Source organism: Rhinoderma darwinii, chromosome 5, assembly GCF_050947455.1.
Source record: "Rhinoderma darwinii isolate aRhiDar2 chromosome 5, aRhiDar2.hap1, whole genome shotgun sequence".
NCBI lineage: Eukaryota > Metazoa > Chordata > Amphibia > Anura > Rhinodermatidae > Rhinoderma > Rhinoderma darwinii.
Window position 1 is genome coordinate 324,954,409 of NC_134691.1, and position 18,740 is coordinate 324,973,148.

The following is an 18,740-nucleotide window of genomic DNA, read 5'->3' on the forward strand; positions in this document are numbered from 1 at the left end:
ATGAGTGTTCGGCCAACAGAAAATCTAAAATGTATGGCCTGCCTTAGGCCACCACGGTTTGGGCTTTGTGGCCGGAAATCGCGCAGCCTAAACCGCACGCAGTTTGGCAATGCAAGTTTCGGCCGTGCTGCAAATACAGTAACTGGAGATTTGTTATACAATTCACAGAGTAAAAACTCTGCGGGTAACCAATAAATACTTTATGTTAATCAAAGGAAGATATTTACTTTAAAGTGAAGCCGTCGCCTCTCCTGACATGTCTGTTTTAGTAAATACTCTTATTCCCCATTAAATAACAATTCTGGAGCATTTGTTCTTAGAACTCTATTTTGTGCCGTTCCTCTGTTATTCCTCCTAGAAATTTATGAATAAATTGACAACTGGGTGTTAACATTTAGGGGCGTGTCCCTACATAGTCTGACAATATCAAATCAGTGCTGACAGAGTCAAAGTGTATAGGGACACACCCTATCGACAAGGGGAATGGTTACACCCGGTTGTAAATTTTTATGAGGAATAGCAGAGAAACGGTACAACGCAGAGCCACTAGGGGGAGCTTAGGAGCCTAATGCTTACTGGTATACATTGAACTCAATAATATGGCAGTATGCAGTAAGCTCCTAAGCTCCATCTAGTGGTGGCTGCAGACAGACAGAATCTTATGTAGGGCATTTGGAGCTCTGTATCAGAAAAATCAGGGCCAGTCTTAGGTTAGATTGCACCTTCTGCACCGCCATATAAGAGAAAAAAATAATCCCAGCCAGAAAAGTGTCAAGGGGTCATCTATCCCCAGGTATGATCTCCCACTCCTCCGAATTTTACTTCCTTGCTAGTTATCACTTTGCTTACTCAGAAACCCTCTATTCTCTCTTCATAAATGGCAGGCTTACACAGTCTTCAGCCAGGGGCAGATCCAGGATACAATTTTAGCTGAGGGGCACGGGGCTAGTAGAAAAATGGTGTGCGTAAAATGCATCTCGGCAAATGTGACTGTTTTTGGCCACAATTTTGTCACACACCTTAGATATATTATAGAGCCATACAGATAACTTCCCGCACAAAATCATAGCGTCATACATGGTGTCCCTGAAAATCATAACGTCATTTAGCATCCCCAAAAATAGCAGCAGCAAACATAGTCTCCCCAAAAACAATAGCGTAGCACACACAGTGTCCCAAAAAATAAGAGCACCCCACACATTGTGCCCAGAATGAATACACATCCATTCCTTGCTTTTATTCACCTGCTGTGTAGACAACTACTACCAACTCCTCTGACAGCCCCTGAAAGCACTCAGTGAACGCAGAGCCAACTCTTACTGACGATTCTGATGACTCCTCCGCTGTGTAACATGTGAGACATATGGCAGAACAGGAGTCATCCATAATAACAGCAAGAGTGCCCTCCTGGACTTGGGAGGGGTAATGAGACCCAGTCAACCTTTCAAATTACACACCCCTAAGGCCGGCCTTGAGAAAAAACGACTATAAAGTAATATTAAAAAATAGCTATGCACTGAAATTTGGACCAAAAAAGTACATGATAATAAAAAGTGGAGATTCACTTTAAGTAGTAGAAAGTTCTTCAGCTGACAGTTATCTCCCCCGACTTTCCCATAAACATGTTTACTGCAATAGCAAGGTTGAGATAAGTGGATTTCAGAGACCTCCGACAGCGGCTTATCTTCTGTAACATCACTTATTTCCGTTCCATCGGGGAGCACTGTCGGGTTGTCCACATAGACATTAGATTGTTGATGGATCCTTCTGAAATAGGTGAAAAAACATATCTAATCTATGTACAGTTGGAGAAATAACAATGGGGGAGACTCATCAAAACCAAAGCAGCAGTCTTGATAAATCTTCTCAAATGTGTAAATTCAGGGATTCAAAACAAAAAATAGAATTATCTGAATGCTTACGTTATTTTAGATGCCAAAGGTCACTTATTTATTTTATTGTAGAGAGAAGAACCGTTCTATAGCCAACACGAAGAAAAAAGAAAAAGCCAAAATGGTTGTTGGTCCACTAACCATGGTAAGGAAGGGAAACAGTATTTTTCTTATAGGGGACAGACTGACACAGTCCTGCTCCAGTAACACCTGAACAGCACCCCACAAACTTTAGTTCAGGAGCAATACAGAAGGTTATAAACGCTCTATGGTCATCTTATGTGCCACGGTCATGAGAAAAAAAAATCTTTCTCTCTTTCTTTCTCTTTCTTTACGGTCTTTCACTCGTTCGTTCGTTCGTTCGTTCGTTCGTTCGTTCGTTCGTTCGTTCGTTCTTTCCTTCTCTCTTTCATTCATTCATTCTTATTTTCTTTCTCTTTCTTGTCTTTCTTTTTTCTCTTTTTCTTTTCTTTCACTTTCTTTCCTTCTCTTTTTCATTCTTTCTTTCTCTTTCTTTAATCTCTCTTTCTTTCTCTCTCTTTCCTTTCTTTATCTTTCTTTTCTTTATTTCTCCTTCTTTCTTTCTCTTTCTTTTTTTTCTTTCTTTCTCGTTCTCTTTCTTTCTTTCTTTCTCTTCCCTTCCATGTGAAGATAGAGAGCATCAGAAGCAGATGAACCCTATATTTAGTCCAGATTACTATAGTTTTTCTAAGAACATACACTACCATTCAAAAGTTTGGGGTCACCCAGACAATTTTGTGTTTTCCATGAAAACTCACACTTATATTTATCAAATGAGTTGCAAAATGACTAGAAAATATAGTCAAGACGTTGACAAGGTTAGAAATAATGATTTTTATTTGAAATAATAATTTTCTCCTTCAAACTTTGCTTTCGTCTTGGAATGCTCCATTTGCAGCAATTCCAGCATTGCAGACCTTTGGCATTCTAGCTGTTAATTTGCTGAGGTAATCGGGAGAAATTCCACCCCATGCTTCCAGAAGCCCCTCCCACAAGTTGGATTGGCTTGATGGGCACTTCTTGCGTACCATACGGTCAAGCTGCTCCCACAACAGCTCTATGGGGTTGAGATCTGGTGACTGCGCTGGCCACTCCATTACAGATAGAATACCAGCTGCCTGCTTCTTCCCTAAATAGTTCTTGCATAATTTGGAGGTGGCTTTGGGTCATTGTCCTGTTGTAGGATGAAATTGGCTCCAATCAAGCGCTGTCCACAGGGTATGGCATGGCGTTGCAAAATGGAGTGATAGCCTTCCTTATTCAAAATCCCTTTTACCTTGTACAAATCTCCCACTTTACCAGCACTAAAGCAACCCCAGACCATCACATTACCTCCACCATGCTTGACAGATGGCGTCAGGCACTCTTCCAGCATTTTTCAGTTGTTCTGCGTCTCACAAATGTTCTTCTGTGTGATCCAAACACCTCAAACTTCGATTCGTCTGTCCATAACACATTTTTCCAATCTTCCTCTGTCCAATGTCTGTGTGCTTTTGCCCATATTAATCTTTTCCTTTTATTAACAAGTCTCAGATATGGCTTTTTCTTTGCCACTCTGCCCTGAAGGCCAGCATCCCGGAGTCGCCTCTTCACTGTAGACATTGACACTGGCGTTTTGCGGGTACTATTTAATGAAGCTGCCAGTTGAGGACCTGTGAGGCGTCTATTTCTCAAACTAGAGACTCTAATGTACTTGTCTTGTTGCTCAGTTGTGCAGCGGGGCCTCCAACTTCTCTTTCTATTCTGGTTAGAGCCTGTGTGTGCTGTCCTCTGAAGGGAGTAGTACACACCGTTGCAGGAAATCTTCAGTTTCTTGGCAACTTCTCGCATGGAATAGCCTTAATTTTTAAGAACAAGAATAGACTGTCGAGTTTCACATGAAAGCTCTCTTTTTCTAGCCACTTTGAGAGTTTAATCGAACCCACAAATGTAATGCTCCAGATTCTCAACTAGCTCAAAGGAAGGTCAGTTTTTTTGCTCCTCTAAACAGCAAAACTGTTTACAGCGGTGCTAACATAATTGCACAAGGGTTTTCAAGTGTTTTCTAATCATCCATTAGCCTTCTAACACAGTTAGCAAACACAATGTACCATTAGAACACTGGAGTGATGGTTGCTGGAAATGGGCCTCTATACACCTATGTAGACATTGCATTAAAAACCAGACGTTTGCAGCTAGAATAGTCATTTAGCAGATTAACAATGTATAGAGTGTATTTCTGATTAATTGAATGTTATCTTCATTGAAAAAAAACTGTGCTTTTCTTTAAAAAATAAGGACATTTCTAAGTGACCCTAAACTTTTGAATGGTAGTGTATTTCAATTAAATTGTCTTATGCAGAATTTATAACATGAACACTAAACAACAGATTTGTGATTGTCCTCAGTTTCGATACTCTGAACCTGTAGACTGGCTTCTGATGCTGATTGGAACTGTAGCTGCCATCATCCATGGAGCGTGTCTTCCTCTCTTGACAATTGTCTTTGGGACTATGACGAACAGCTTTGTTTCAGAAGGCAAATATTCCAGTAAGTTAAACAGCTTTCCATCCAATAATGGATCATTATGTGCTTACAGCATGCCAAGCCACTGGCCAGAAGAGTCTTGAGTCCTGCGCACCTGGGAGCGAGTCAGGATAGGTAACAAAAGTGAAGCACCGTATGGCACCACAGGGTCACTCTATGGCCCTATAGGGCACTGACTGCACCAATGTGCACTTTTTGGCAGTAAGACTTTCTGTATTGCACAAAAGTTACATTATATAGCACTATTTGTCTGGGTGCTGTAGGGTACAATCAATCAAAAAACTTTGTATCACTATTTAACTGGCCACTTTATGGCACTATATATCTGGACACTACTGTACTTTTTCCCCCCACAAATTTAAAACCCCTGCTTATATCATGATGTGGATGTGGTAGGCATAACCCTGAAAACTATTGTGATGTCCGTACAGAATAGTGTGGTGTTGGCTTTGGATAATGAATTAGACAGCAAACCCACTGTAATTCTTTTATTCAAGTGCGTCATAAATTTAGTTGTGGGATCCGCACTGCAAATAACATAGTAACGGTCTCCTAGCAGCTATTTAGAGGAAAATAAGTCGAAAAAGTTTGCAAAATTGCACCGTTGGTATTATATCAGGTGTGGACTGACCATTGAGGATGTGTCTTAGGGCTCAAGACCAGAACAAAGTAACAAAGTGATAGCAGTACTAGAGATTACTCAATCCCGGGTGTCAGTACCTGCAACTGGAGAACGGGTCACCATAAGAATTCTGATTTTGCTTATTATGTAGTGCATAATGCAAATATACAAATCAAATCTAGTTAAAATGGTGCCTAAAAGGATGTTTAACCAGCTACCTTATAAAGACAAATACCAAGACAGAGACATTAGTTACTAAGTGTTTGTCATTATCCGATCAGCAAAATAATTAAAATTTTTTTATATATATATATATATATATATATATATATATATATATATATATATATATATATTTTATATTTTTATTTTTAGGCAACATGACAATAGAAGATGAGAGAAACATGACAAGCTCCCTTCTGGTGCAGATGACAACGTAAGTAAATTCTGGAGATTTAGCTTAGACAAGAATGGGGTCTAACCTGTCCTACTGTCTATACTCCATACTGTGAAGACTGGGGTGGTATAGTAAAAAGCCAACAATAAGTGGCGTAACTATAGGTGGTATAGAGAAGCCTGAGGATGCCCAAAGGCCAGTTTACCACTTAGGAGGACATTTGTAGTATATACGGTAATTGATATTGAGGGGACTTGGTACAAGTCTTACAATGAGACCCAGGAGCTTACAGGCTATGTACACCTTTGAAACCAATTTTTATTTTTCAATTTCTCCAATGCATCTAAAATGAAAAATGAAACAACTTTGCAATCCATCCTAATTATAAATCTCGTAAAATTATAATGTACATCATCTATGCAGGCCATTGTGTCTCTATGGAAACAGACTACAAAAAAAACCTGCAGTCACACTCCCGTTTATCTGCCCTCTTCGTCTTACTAATATACATTCAGTAGGTTAGCAAGAAATAGGGGACAGAAGGACGGCAATATGACTAGAGGATCAGACTACACAGGGTTGGTGTGTAGTCTTTTAACACATAAGCCTGCATAGGTGCTGTAGACACAAAACGGTCTGTGTTTCAGTGGAATATGGTTTGCTGTTTACTTGACTAGTCCCTGTTAACTATATAGTGCTATCTAAAGTTACACATTTAGGCTGGACCAGATATACAGGCCGATCCAACAAGTATCCTAATAAATAATACTTCATATATTTCCCTTTTTTAGGTTTGCCTATTATTATACAGGCCTGGGATGTGCTGCCCTGCTTGCTGGCTACATTCAGATTTCTCTATGGACATTGACCTCTGGCCGGCAGATTAAACGAATTAGACAGAATTTCTTCCATGCGGTGCTGAGGCAGGAAATAAGTTGGTTTGATGTCAATAATCCAGGAGAACTGAACACCAGGCTGACCGAGTGAGTACTCATCCCTATTTATATATGGACTTTTTATAACTAGTTCCCTCTGGAATTCGAGGACTGTTCCAAAGACAGAAGTTGCTCTATAAGGCTAGGACCACTTGGTGACCGTTCTCCTGCGTCAGTTAGACTGTTTCGCAACAGAAGCATCCATTGAAATAGTTTGTGACATATTGACCGCAACTTTGGTGGGACCCAAGTTAGTTGCATGAAACCTATTATGGCATATGGACATCATGGAGGTGATCCCCGACTTTGGACACCCTTCCATAAGCCAGAGCTTGACTCCGAATAATTAATCATCTGGATAATATTTTATTTTTAACATTTTCTTACATCTAGGGGAGTTTCCAAAATTAGTGAAGGCATCGGTGACAAGATCGCTATGTTTTTTCAATATGCAGCTACTTTCCTGGCTGGGTTTATCGTTGGCTTTTATCGGGGCTGGAAGTTGACTTTGGTGATCTTGGCTGTCAGTCCACTCATGGTGCTCTCAGCTGCTTTGTGGTCAAAGGTAAGTGATGTGGTCAAAATATATCACCCAATGTAAGAGCAGCATATTAAAGGGACAGGTCTGTTCTCCTATTAGCCAAAACGGCACAAATAATGTTTAGCCATTTGGCTAATAGGAGCAATGAGTCCAGTGTATTCATGAGGACAGTGCTCTCTTTATACTAAATATCATTCACATCACAATAAAGGACAGATTTCAAATTCTTTTTACATTGGGAGGAGCTCAATGTCGCCCACTGTTGAGTTGCACTGTTTGGGACAGTATAGTCATTGTCATTTCCCATCTACATTCAGCCATTGCATGAAAAACTAAGTAGAATATTTTTACTCTTCCAGAGCTAACTACTGCAATACTGCCCCCTATGGTAAAGAAAATGGATATATACAGTTTTTCTCTGTACATTGCACTATAAACGGCTCTGTTCACATTTCCGTCGCAATTTTTTTTTTAAATTCGACGTTTTTATTGGTTTTGAAACAAACAAGTAGAAAACACATTTGGAGGGAGGGCCTCCACACAGTGAAAATGAAAATAAAAATAAAATAACAACAAGGGCAAAGCCCAAACAAGAGGGTGGACATCACATCCCATGATTAACGGTAGACATCTGCAGCAAGTGTAAACATAGTGAACAGGAGCATTGCATAAATAGGAGACAGAACATTTCGGTCACCAACATAAAGTATAACTGCATCCTATAAGCGTTATCACAGGGAGCGAGGCACCCCACACACTTAGACAAGAGAAGGGAGAGATAGAAGGAAGACAAACAGGGGCAAAGCAGGGATATGGTAAGGCTCAAGTCATGGCGAGCCTGGACTCAATCTCCGGACTATTATGAGAAAGAAGAAGCGAGAGCAGCTATGCACTTGGTAGAGAAATGGTTGGAGAGCGCAAAAACCACACTGAACCTCAAGTGCTACCACCACAGGTGAAAGCACTTAGGCAGGGGAGGGGGAATTAGGTTTCAGGTCACAACGTTCGAATATGTGGGAGAAGAGAGGAATGTAATCCAATGAGACCATGTAGACGTGTATCGTGTAGAAGCGGCTGGAGAATGTGCCAGCAGCTGTTCCATTCTCTGTTTCAGAGCAACCTCCTGGAACCACTCGTCCAGCGTTGGGGGGACCATCGCTTTCCACTTGCGTGGGATAACCAATTTTGCAGCCTGAAGGAGGTGTCTAGTTAGGGATAGTTTATAAATGGATAGCGGCATAAAGAACATGAATAGTAGAGCCGCCTCAGGAGAATTGAGGACTAGGACCCCGGTGACTTCTGATATGATACTAAGTACCGTGTCCCAGAAGCTCCGCAAGGAGGGGCAACTCCACCAAATGTGAGACATGGAACCACCCGCAGCTCTACAGCGCCAACAATTGTCTGGCACCGACGGGTACCAGTTATAAAGGGCAGTAGGGACCCGATGCCACCTTGATACTATTTTATAACTAGTTTCCTGAGCCCGTGTGGCTATAGAGGCTTTTTGGGAGAGGAGAAAACACTGTTTCCATTGTACATCAGTGAACGTTTTGTCCAAGTCCCTTTCCCAAGCCTTAGGCCTCATGCACACGACCGTAAAAACTCCCGTTATTACGGGTCGTAATTACGACCCGTAATAACGGGCTCATAGACTTCTATTGGCGACGGGTGCCTTCCCGTTTTCTCACGGGAAGGTGCCCGTGCCGTTGAAAAAGATAGAACATGTCCTATTTCAGGCCGTAATAACAGCACGGACAGTCCATAGAAGTCTATGGAGCTCTCGTAATGACGGGTGGCTACATGTGTGCACCCGTCATTACGGCAGCGTTGCTAAGCGACGTCAGTAAATAGTCACTGTCCAGGGAGCTGAAAGAGTTAACTGATCGGCAGTAACTCTTTCAGCACCCTGGACAGTGACTACCGATCAGAATAAACCTGTAAAAAATAAAAATAAAAGACGTTCATACTTACCGAGAATTTCCTGCTTCCTCCAGTCCGGTCTCCCGCCCGTTGCCTTGGTGACGCGTCCCTCTCGACATCCGGCCCGACGTCCTGGATGACGTTTCAGGCCATGTGACCGCTGCAGCCAATCACAGGTCAATCACAGGCTGCAGCGGTCACATGGACTGCCGCGTCATCCAGGGATGTCGGGCTGGATGTGAAGAGAGGGACGCGTCACCAAGACAACGGCCGAGTAAGTATGAATTTCTTTAACTTTTATTACAGAAAGGGCTGTCCCTTCTCTCTATCCTGCACTGATAGAGAGAAGGGGCTGCCGATTAGTGCAGTGCTATTTTGCCGCCAAAAACTTGCCTGTAAATACGGGTGGAATACGGGTGACACCGGACCCATATTTACGGGCACGGGTTCGTAAATACTGGTGCAAAACGGGTCGAATACGTGTGACACCGGACCCGTATTTACGCCAGTATTTACGGGTGGGAAAAAATACGGTCGTGTGCATGAGGCCTTACAGAAAGGTGGAAGTTGTTCACATCGTTGGGAGAGCAGTAATTTGTATAATACAGAGATCGTGTGTGTGTAGGGGGCAGGGTGGAGACACATAGGCATTCAAATTCAGTTAGCGTGCGATGGAGGTGGGCATGATAGTTGGTTGCACTATAAAAATGTTGTAGTTGGGCATATTCAAACATGTAGCGTGTTGAGGGCGCATTAGTTGGAGAGATTGTGTGTAACGGGAGTAGAGAGGAATTGGAAAGGACTTGAGTAAAGAACATGGGATTAGTGGATGTCCTCCCTAAGAATGGGAGTCGAGCCTCACCTGCAGGAAATGCTGGGTTGTCCGTAACGGGGGTTAATGGACCTAGTGGTTCTATGAGTGAACCGCCCACCCCAGAAGAACGTAATGCCAGGAGAGTCTGGGAAACAACAAATGAGGCTTGAGTCGATCTGCTCCCAGACAGGGTCCACGTTATGGTGGACAGGGTACGGGTGCGTAGTTGTTTGGCTAAACGAACCCAAACTTGAGTCATGGTTGTGAAAAAGGTCAAGAACACGAGCGTGAGTTGACACCAGGTAATAGAGACGACAGTCCAGCAGACCAACCCCACCTGCATCTCTGGGCCGACTAAGAATTGTCCTGCCTATTCGGGGACAACCCGATGGCCAGATAAATCATCCAAAGCATTGCTGGATACGTAACCAAAAAGAGGATGGGATGGAGATGGGGATCGTCTGCAGGAGGTACAACAATCTGGGGAGGAGTGACATTTTTATAATATTAATACGGCCAAACCAAGAGAATTCTTTTTTATTCCAGGAATCAAGATCCGTAAGAAATTTGACCAGTAGGGGAATTAAATTATTGACAAACAGTTGTGAAAGGTCATTACTTATACGTGTGCCCAGATACGTTATGCCCCTAGAGGGCCAGGAAAAGGGGAAATTACTCTTGAGAAGTGATCCTGTTTAGGACGAAATGGATACATTTAGAGCCTCTGACTTAGAGAGGTTGATCTTAAAATTGGACCTTGACCCAAACCAGGACAGTTCGGACATCAACGAGGGAAGAGACACATGCGGGTTCGTGAGATAAACCAGTAAATCATCTGCAAATGCAGAGCACTTATATTCCGTCCCGCCGATAAGAACACCCCTAATCTCCGGACTGTCCCGAATGGAGGCCATGAGATGCTCCATAACAAGAACGTACAACAATGGTGATAGGGGGCAGGCCTGCCTTGTGCTATTATGAATAGTAAAGGGAACAGAGAAGGAGCCATTCATTTTTATCTGGCGGGGGGGAGAATGGTAGAGGGTCATAATTTTATTAATGAGGCAAAGTCCTAGCCATATGTGTTGAAGTGTGCGATGAATAGTGGTCCATGATATTCTGTCAAACGCCTTCTCGGCATCTAGGGACAGTATCATGAGAGGTGTGCCTTGAGTCTGGACATGATGAATAATATCCATAGTTTTAAGAGTATTGTCACGTGCCTCCCGACCGGGCACGAATCCCACCTGGTCTGGGTGAATCAGGGTGGGTAGTTGTTTATTCAATCTGTTAGCCAGCAATTTGGCATAAATTTTGAGGTCCACATTGAGCAATGAAATGGGACGATAACTGGAACATAATTGTGGATCCCTGCCCGGTTTAGGGAGAACAGCGACATGAGCCAAAGTGGAGCTAAGTGGGAGTTTTTTCGTCGCAATTTGACGGAAAAAAAAAGGTCTGCAGCGCTATTGTTTCTGTTGAAAGTACAGAAACCACAACCGAACACAACAGCCCATTTGTAAGCCACGTAGAAGATGTCAAAAGAGCCTTAGCCGAGTATTATTATTGAGTAATGTGACATATATCCACAGATATTGGCAGCATTCACCACTCAGGAGCTAGAAGCTTATGCCAAAGCAGGGGCGGTGGCCGAGGAGGTTTTTGCGGCTATAAGGACTGTCATAGCCTTTGGGGGAGAACATAAAGAAACTGCAAGGTAACGTTTTCCCTCGTCTTTGTTAATTAATTAATTCAATTATATATTATTTATTTTTATAAATAATTATTTTACCTCCTATCTCTATCCCTCTCCTCCCCAAGGGTTGGCCGGTTAGGGTTTGATCATATACTTTTTAATGTGTGCAAATGTTATTTGTACACATATTGAATTGCTTTTTTGTGTTATTTTGTAGTTAAAGGAATGGAAAAACAGAATAAAAAAATAAATAAAAATGTATTAAATATTTAATTAATGATATTTTGGAAAAAGCTACATTAAACATCATGGCTAGAAATTACAGTTTGTTTTACAATTTATGCCAATAATCAAAATGGACATAGGTGTAATTAAAATCAAGCACGGTAACCCTCATCAATTTGTTCAATGTCGGGGGTCCCAGGGGTTGGACCCCCACCGAGTATACATTGATGAATATGTATTCCTGGAAAAAACCTTTTAAGCAGAATATAACATAAGACTATGTACATATCAATGTGCACATATGTGTGCTTACGTGTGGATATTGATGTGGATGGTCATTTTGATCCATACAATGCAGCTATGATAACGCTAAAATAGCAGAACACAGGAACAGTGGAGTTGTCATAGTGACACCAGAGCTGAGGAGCTGGGAAGATGGTAAGAGGGAAAATAACCTAAGTAAGGCCTAGTTCACACTGAGTATTTTACAGGCAGTCAAAAATCTTCTTCTGCCTCCCAGTAATTTCAATGGGAGGTTCAGAGGCGGAACCGTGGCAAGAAAGGACATGCAGCTTCTTTGTCCCGCAAACAGCTAAAAGCCTCCCGGGAAAAAAAACGGCTCCGCCTCCGCCTCCCATTAAAATCAATAGGAGGCGATTTTGGTAGTTTTTTGGCGCTGATTTGGATGTGGTTTCCACATCCAAATCAGCACCAAAAAACTCTTTGTGAACTGGGCCTAAACATTCTTTTATTTTTTGGATGATTTTTTTGGGTATGATAATCTTACATTTATTACATTTTTAGATACGAAAATAATTTAGAACATGCCAAGAATATAGGAATCAAAAAGACAATCACAACAAATGTTTCAATTGGGTTTTCATACTTTACACTATACTCCGCCTATGCACTAGCATTCTGGTACGGGACCACTCTGGTCATCAATGAAGACTTCACCGTTGGAGACATCCTAACAGTAAGTGATGGGTTTGATCTGATGTAATGAATGGACATTCTTATTTCTACATAAGGGACTGGATTATAGAATGGACGAAGGGTACGGTGGGTTTAGGAGCCTCCACCCCCTGGTAGCCACCACTTGTTTAAGCCATAACCTTGCCAAATACATAAAATAACTGCTGGCCGAAAGCTTATTTGGCGGAAAGCTAACTCCTTTGGCATCCCAATAGGAAGTCGGAGTCACACTTTTCAGTTGGTGGCTTATCTCCCATACTTGTTTCACTCATAATCTGCCCATTGGGGCTCAGTCGCGATGCTCCCATACACGTTAGAAGGTTGGCCGGATTAATCTATTGTGTATGAGCAGTTTTACTTCTTAGCGGCTTGTTGCGAGCTTACCTTATGGTGCCAGCCCTAGTATAATTTAGGCACTGTATTGCATTATTACTTGGGCACCGTACAGCACTGTAGTTTTAGCACTGTATGGTACTATTATATTGGCACTGTATGGTACTATTATATTGGCACTGTATGGTACTATTATATTGGCACTGTATGGTACTATTATATTGGCACTGTATGGTACTATTATATTAGCACACTCATTATTTTATACTCTCTATTTGTGTTTCCCCAAAAATTTTAAGAAACTCTAATGCCCATAGACCTCCATAAATCCATCCCTATATACATGCCATATAATTTTAGCTTCGCTATAATGACAGGTCACATCTTCAGTGGGTTTGATTGTACTGTGTTGGTATGGTTATGGTTGCTGCTTGCGGAAAAGTAATGGGTCTTCCTTTTGTGACCAGATTAGATATTCCATTTTCAAAAATGTGTTCTCGCCATTCACTAAGCATTAGGTACTGGAGCGCATGTATAAAGACTTGTCAAAATATGGTGCATGTTAAAGGCAACCTATCAGATTCCAGCTTTTATTTTGCAAATTGCAAATGAATGAAAGTCATGTACTGTTGCTAGTTTTTATACATGACCCATTTAGGCAAATCAAGTACCCCAGGATTGGACAATTTATTTGGGAGCTCTCGTCATCTGTAAGCATTATATTCTATATATATTATTTGTCCATAAGTACTGGAACGATGAAAGAATCACCATCTGTTGCAGTATAAGGATAATATGCCCATTGACGTGCTAATTAAATTGTATTTTTTGTTACAATTTAAGGTATTTATTTCCGTCACTATTGCTGCCTTCAGTTTCGGGCATGCCGCCCCCAATTTAGAAGCTTTTGCCAGTGCAAGAGGCGCAGCATATTCGGTCTTCAATATTATTGATAATGTAAGTAATACTCCTGGTACAATCATTTTCACATTTATCCCTTGTTATCCATAAGTTAGGGGGTGTCTTTGCATTTTGTCCCCTCTTTGTCATGTGTGTAATTGATCACAGTTAAAGGGGAAATATTTTCTCATTCTACTGTAAAATTGCTGACCTTGACACACATCGTGCCCACTGGGCCCACCCTTCGTCTATGCAGTTGTTATCATTGCACACACAGGACACATCATCAAAGGTCTAGTAGGTTATTTGTGAGTAGACCCCCCAAAAATAGATCCTTGCAACAAATGGCTCCAAATGGGTTTTTTTTCAGAATCTTTGAGGCCGTGTTGCATTAAGGGCCCATTATTGCTTCAGATCCTGAAGATCCTCTGGTACTCTTGAATGCCAGTCTGGTTGACTAACTTGACCCTGCTTCAAAAAAATCTTACAATTTTTACTTGCAGGAACCAAATATTGACGGTTTTTCTACAACAGGATTCAAACCAGACAAGATAAAAGGAGACATTGAATTCCGAAATGTGAAGTTTACTTATCCCTCCAGACCTGACATCCAGGTTAGTAATGCACTGTGTATACTGACACTCTTGGTTTCAACCACCTGACGTAGGCGGGCATAGACATAGAGAAGTGCACAATTTATGTTTTTTGCAATGAGAATACATTGGAAAGGCAGCATATCACAGATATTTCCCATGACATGAGTCTCGTAAATATTGAGTGTTTTTTCCACCGGGTCTGTCAAAGTCTAATCATTCAAGGAAGTCTGTGTCCAACTAGATATCTCAGTGCCGTAGCCTTGGTCTCTCAATCTCCTCATGATTCCTGCGCTCTCCTCCCCTCGAGCCTCTGTCAGTCTCTGTGATTGCCCCTTTTGCTTCATATTGGGTACAGAAGATGTATGAAGCTTGTACAGTGTGGTGTGAGATGGAGTTCCACTCCCTGTATCATGTACAGCAGTTTTCCCCCAGAGATATACTATTTGTTTGTATTGTCTCTTTAACTACTTTGAGTTTGCATGTTTGACTGCTTTTTTCCACAGGAGAAGAGCTGCTGCTATCATGTATATATGTATATATTGTAAATGTACAATGGTGGTTAACTGGCTCTTTAAATTGGTGCCAGGAGTATGGGCCCGGATGCCATCTTTTAGTAGGGTTGCTGCACCATAACAATTATAACGGCGCATACAACTTGCATACGCTGCGTGCCTCACGCTGAGGGCGGCGCTTAAATTATAAAAGGCAGCTGTTCCCGCCTAACAGAGTTCAGTGTGCGTGGTCTATGGCCCATAAAGAAGCAATGTAAGTGCTGTTGTAGTGCCAGTGAGCACAGGAAGGCCCAAAGCCAAAGAGGGCTCATAAATGTAGCATGTGCCTTCCCACAAGTAATTGCTGTAGATTGCGTTGGATGTGGTTGGGGGGTAAAAGTTGCCTGGGGCCTCCCCGCGTGTGTTACAAGAGAGCTGGGTGGAGGTTGTCAGGGGCCTTCTCGAAAGCTGTGGCAGAGAGAGGGAGACGGCGGGTGTAGTTGCATGGGACCTTTCTACATGTGACAGAGAGTGAAGAGGCCATAAGATAGAAAGAGGCCTAGAGACGTCAGAGGACATACCCCTTGCATCAGGGAGGATTGTGAGCTCTGTCCTGAGAAAGAAACAATGAGTGAGCCAGTATTGCCAGCCATTGTCAGAGATTTTCTCAAGTGTTAAGAGACAGTGCTTCTCAATTGAAGAAGTGTTTACAACCACTGAAGTGTTGTGTTTGCATCAATCTGGATTCTTGTTATCATTCCACGACTAACCCTGCGAGGTCTTATCCGCTCCAAGGCCTTACACCAGGAGAGATGAAGAGACAAGCAGAGCCCATACTTTGGAGGGATTTCCTCTACCCTATACCCTGGGGAGGAAAGTGTAGTGCAGGGCCGGCCTTAGGATAGATCGTGCATTGTGTGAAATGATCTTTAAATGCTCCATCCCCATCATTAAAAAAAAAAAGCCCCATAAAAAAATTATAATGCCCCTTTAGTGCCCCCATACAGTATAATAATAATATTTAATAATATAATATATTACAACCACTTCAAGGACACAGTATTTTGTCCTCTAATTGTGCCCACAGTATTATGCCACCTGTAGTAACCCTACACAGTATAATGTCCGCTTAGTGGCCCCCACATAGTATAGAACCCCCTGTAGATTTTGCCATACAACCTCCAAGTACACAGTGCCATAATCCCCCACCATATCCTTGTAGATCATGCCATACAGCCCCCCACACCTCCCCCTTGTAGACAGTGCAAAACAGCCCCCCATCTGCCCCGTGTTGACAGTGCCCCCAAACAAAAACCAAAAATTTGCTCACCTAGGCCCTGTTCCCATGGCGAACTTAGCTGCTCCACGACGGGATCCTGTAGCCTAGTACAGAGTTCCCCAACTTTTTCGGACTCGAGGCAGCACTGGACAAATAAAATTAGAGAAAGACCGAAAACGGATAAAATAAAAAGCACTACACTCGTAGGGTATGTTTACACACGTTTTTTGTAAGGCAAAAAAATCTGCCTCAAAATTTCTTCAGGAGCTGACATTGTTGTTTGACCTTTTTTGTGTGTTTTCTTAAGCCGTTGAAGCTAATGCGAAAGACACAGGAAAAAAGCACAAACGCGTGCCGCAGGTATTATCTGCCTCCTATTAATTTCAATTAGAGGTCAGAGGCGGAAACCACTTGAAGACCATCATCCCCCCACTCACAGTAAAATGACGATCAGCCCGCCACTCACAGTAAAATGACCATCAGCCCAACACTCACAGATTCCCCCTGTAGGTATCGCCACACAGCCCCTTGTAGGTAGCGCCACACAGCCCCTTGTAGGTAGCGCCACACAGCCCCCTTGTAGGTAGAGCCACACAGTCCCCTTGTAGGTAGCGCCACACAGCCCCCTTGTAGGTAGCGCCACACAGCCCCTTTGTAGGTAGCGCCAGACAGCCCCCTTGTAGGTAGTGCCACCCAGCCCCCTTGTAGGTAGCGCCACACAGCCCCCTTGTAGATAGCGCCACACAGCCCCCTTGTAGGGAGCACTGCACAGCCCCCGGGAAGGGAGCGACACACAGCCCCCTGGTAGGAAGCGCCACACAGCCCCCTGGTAGGAAGCGCCACACAGCCTCCAGGTAGGGAGTGACACTCAGCCCCCTAGTTGGTAGTGCCACACAGCCCCCTGGTTGGTAGCGCCACACAGTCCCCTCGTTGGGAGTGTCACAAAGCCCACAGCCCCCTGGTTGGTAGTGCCACATAGACCACAGCCCCCTGGTTGGTAGTGCCAAACAGCCCACAGCCCCCTGGTAGGTAGTGGAATACAGCCCACAGTCCCCTTGTAGGTAGTGGCACGTGGCCTCTTGTAAGTAGTGGCACAAAGCCCCCTTGTAGGTAGTGCCACACAGCCCACAGCTCCCTGCTCCTGTCGTCTGTGTCCATTTATGGACAATAACGTCATTTGCTTCTCCTGGAGTGGAATCCCCGGTCACAGCATCAGCAACGCTGTGGACAGGGATTCCGCTGCCGGAGTTTCCCCTGATATCAATGTCCATATTTGGACAGAGACATCAAGGAGCGCTCCAGGTGCGGAATCCCCGGCCACACGAGGATTCCGCTCCTTCAGGGAGCAACAGTGGCGTTAGTAGATAGCAGAGCAGGGAGATACCTCCCTGCTCTGCTACAGTGCCGTTGCTACCGCTGTAGCAGCTGCAGCAGCTGCTAGCGGCGCCACCGCCCTCATGCCCGATGTCGCCACTAGCAGCCGCTATGGCAGCTACAGCGGTAGCGACGGCCACTAAGTGAAGAAGCGCCCGGGCGGAAAGGCGACTCAGCTGAGTCGCCGGGCTCGGGCGCTTCTGAAACAAGCAGGGGAAGGGAGCCAGCGCAGCGCCCCCTTCCACCTGCTGGAGTGATGCGCCCTGTGCGAAGGCACAGGTCGCACACCCCTAAGGCCGGCCCTGGTGTAGTGTGATGGTGATGTGTTTGAGGAGATTCCTGGCAGGGCCAGATTTAAATATCTCCTATCAATGTATCTGTTGAAATAGAAACTCACAAACATTGCATTCAGTATGCCCTGCAGCGCACACCAGTAGAGTCAATATGGGTTTGTATTAGAGACTCATAGGCACTCCACATGATGCCACTTGTTGCCTCCTTAAGGCACTGTATTTTTTCCATAGGAGCATGGCAAGTAACCTGATATGTGATGAAGCATGACACACTTTTCTCACAGATTTACGTGGAATCAATGAGAATAAAGTGTGCCTCCGTATAAAATTAAAGGCACACGGAGGTACAGTAGTGGGCCATAGCAGACCATAGGAGCCGCCTTACATATACGTTATTTACCTGAATGCATAAGCTCTGACTCTAATACTTGAATTTGTAGAAAAATCTTTATTGGGTTCATCTGCTTGATGCTGGTTGTTGTAGTACTTGGTAATTCCATGCATTTTCATTTTCAGGTTTTGAAGGGGTTAAACCTTAAGATCAGTAATGGACAATCTGTGGCCCTTGTAGGAAGCAGCGGTTGTGGTAAAAGCACAATTGTCCAACTAATTCAGAGGTTCTATGACCCAGAGGAAGGATTGGTAAGGAAAAGACAGTTACTGTTTTTGTTTTTCTGAATTTCTACATAATAAGAAAAAATATCTCAGTCTTGGGCAAAATAATACAATAAAGTCTAAAATTGAAGATCATTTCTCCCTACCATCAAAAAATCTCCAGTAAAAAGGGTTCAGATTTTTGTAGCTAAAATCAGTAAGAAGGACGGCTTTAGGGAATTGGTAAACTGGGCATTGGCTCAGGGCAAACATTTGATAGAAGGCCACCGAGGGCTTTGAACCCCAGGAGCAA

At 43.3% G+C, this 18,740-nt stretch overlaps 1 protein-coding gene across 1 annotated transcript in view; it reads left to right on the forward strand.

Annotated features, from left to right (window-relative positions):
• LOC142652134 (ATP-dependent translocase ABCB1-like) overlaps nucleotides 1–18,740 on the forward strand; it is a 60,421-nt gene that overhangs the window by 2,276 nt on the left and 39,405 nt on the right. Inside the window, exons 3-12 of the mRNA XM_075827648.1 lie at nucleotides 1,965–2,037; nucleotides 4,301–4,442; nucleotides 5,437–5,497; nucleotides 6,250–6,441; nucleotides 6,787–6,958; nucleotides 11,264–11,388; nucleotides 12,397–12,568; nucleotides 13,744–13,857; nucleotides 14,304–14,414; nucleotides 18,350–18,475. Coding sequence (XP_075683763.1) covers nucleotides 1,965–2,037; nucleotides 4,301–4,442; nucleotides 5,437–5,497; nucleotides 6,250–6,441; nucleotides 6,787–6,958; nucleotides 11,264–11,388; nucleotides 12,397–12,568; nucleotides 13,744–13,857; nucleotides 14,304–14,414; nucleotides 18,350–18,475 — 1,288 coding nt within the window. The remainder of the gene's footprint in view (nucleotides 1–1,964; nucleotides 2,038–4,300; nucleotides 4,443–5,436; nucleotides 5,498–6,249; nucleotides 6,442–6,786; nucleotides 6,959–11,263; nucleotides 11,389–12,396; nucleotides 12,569–13,743; nucleotides 13,858–14,303; nucleotides 14,415–18,349; nucleotides 18,476–18,740) is intronic.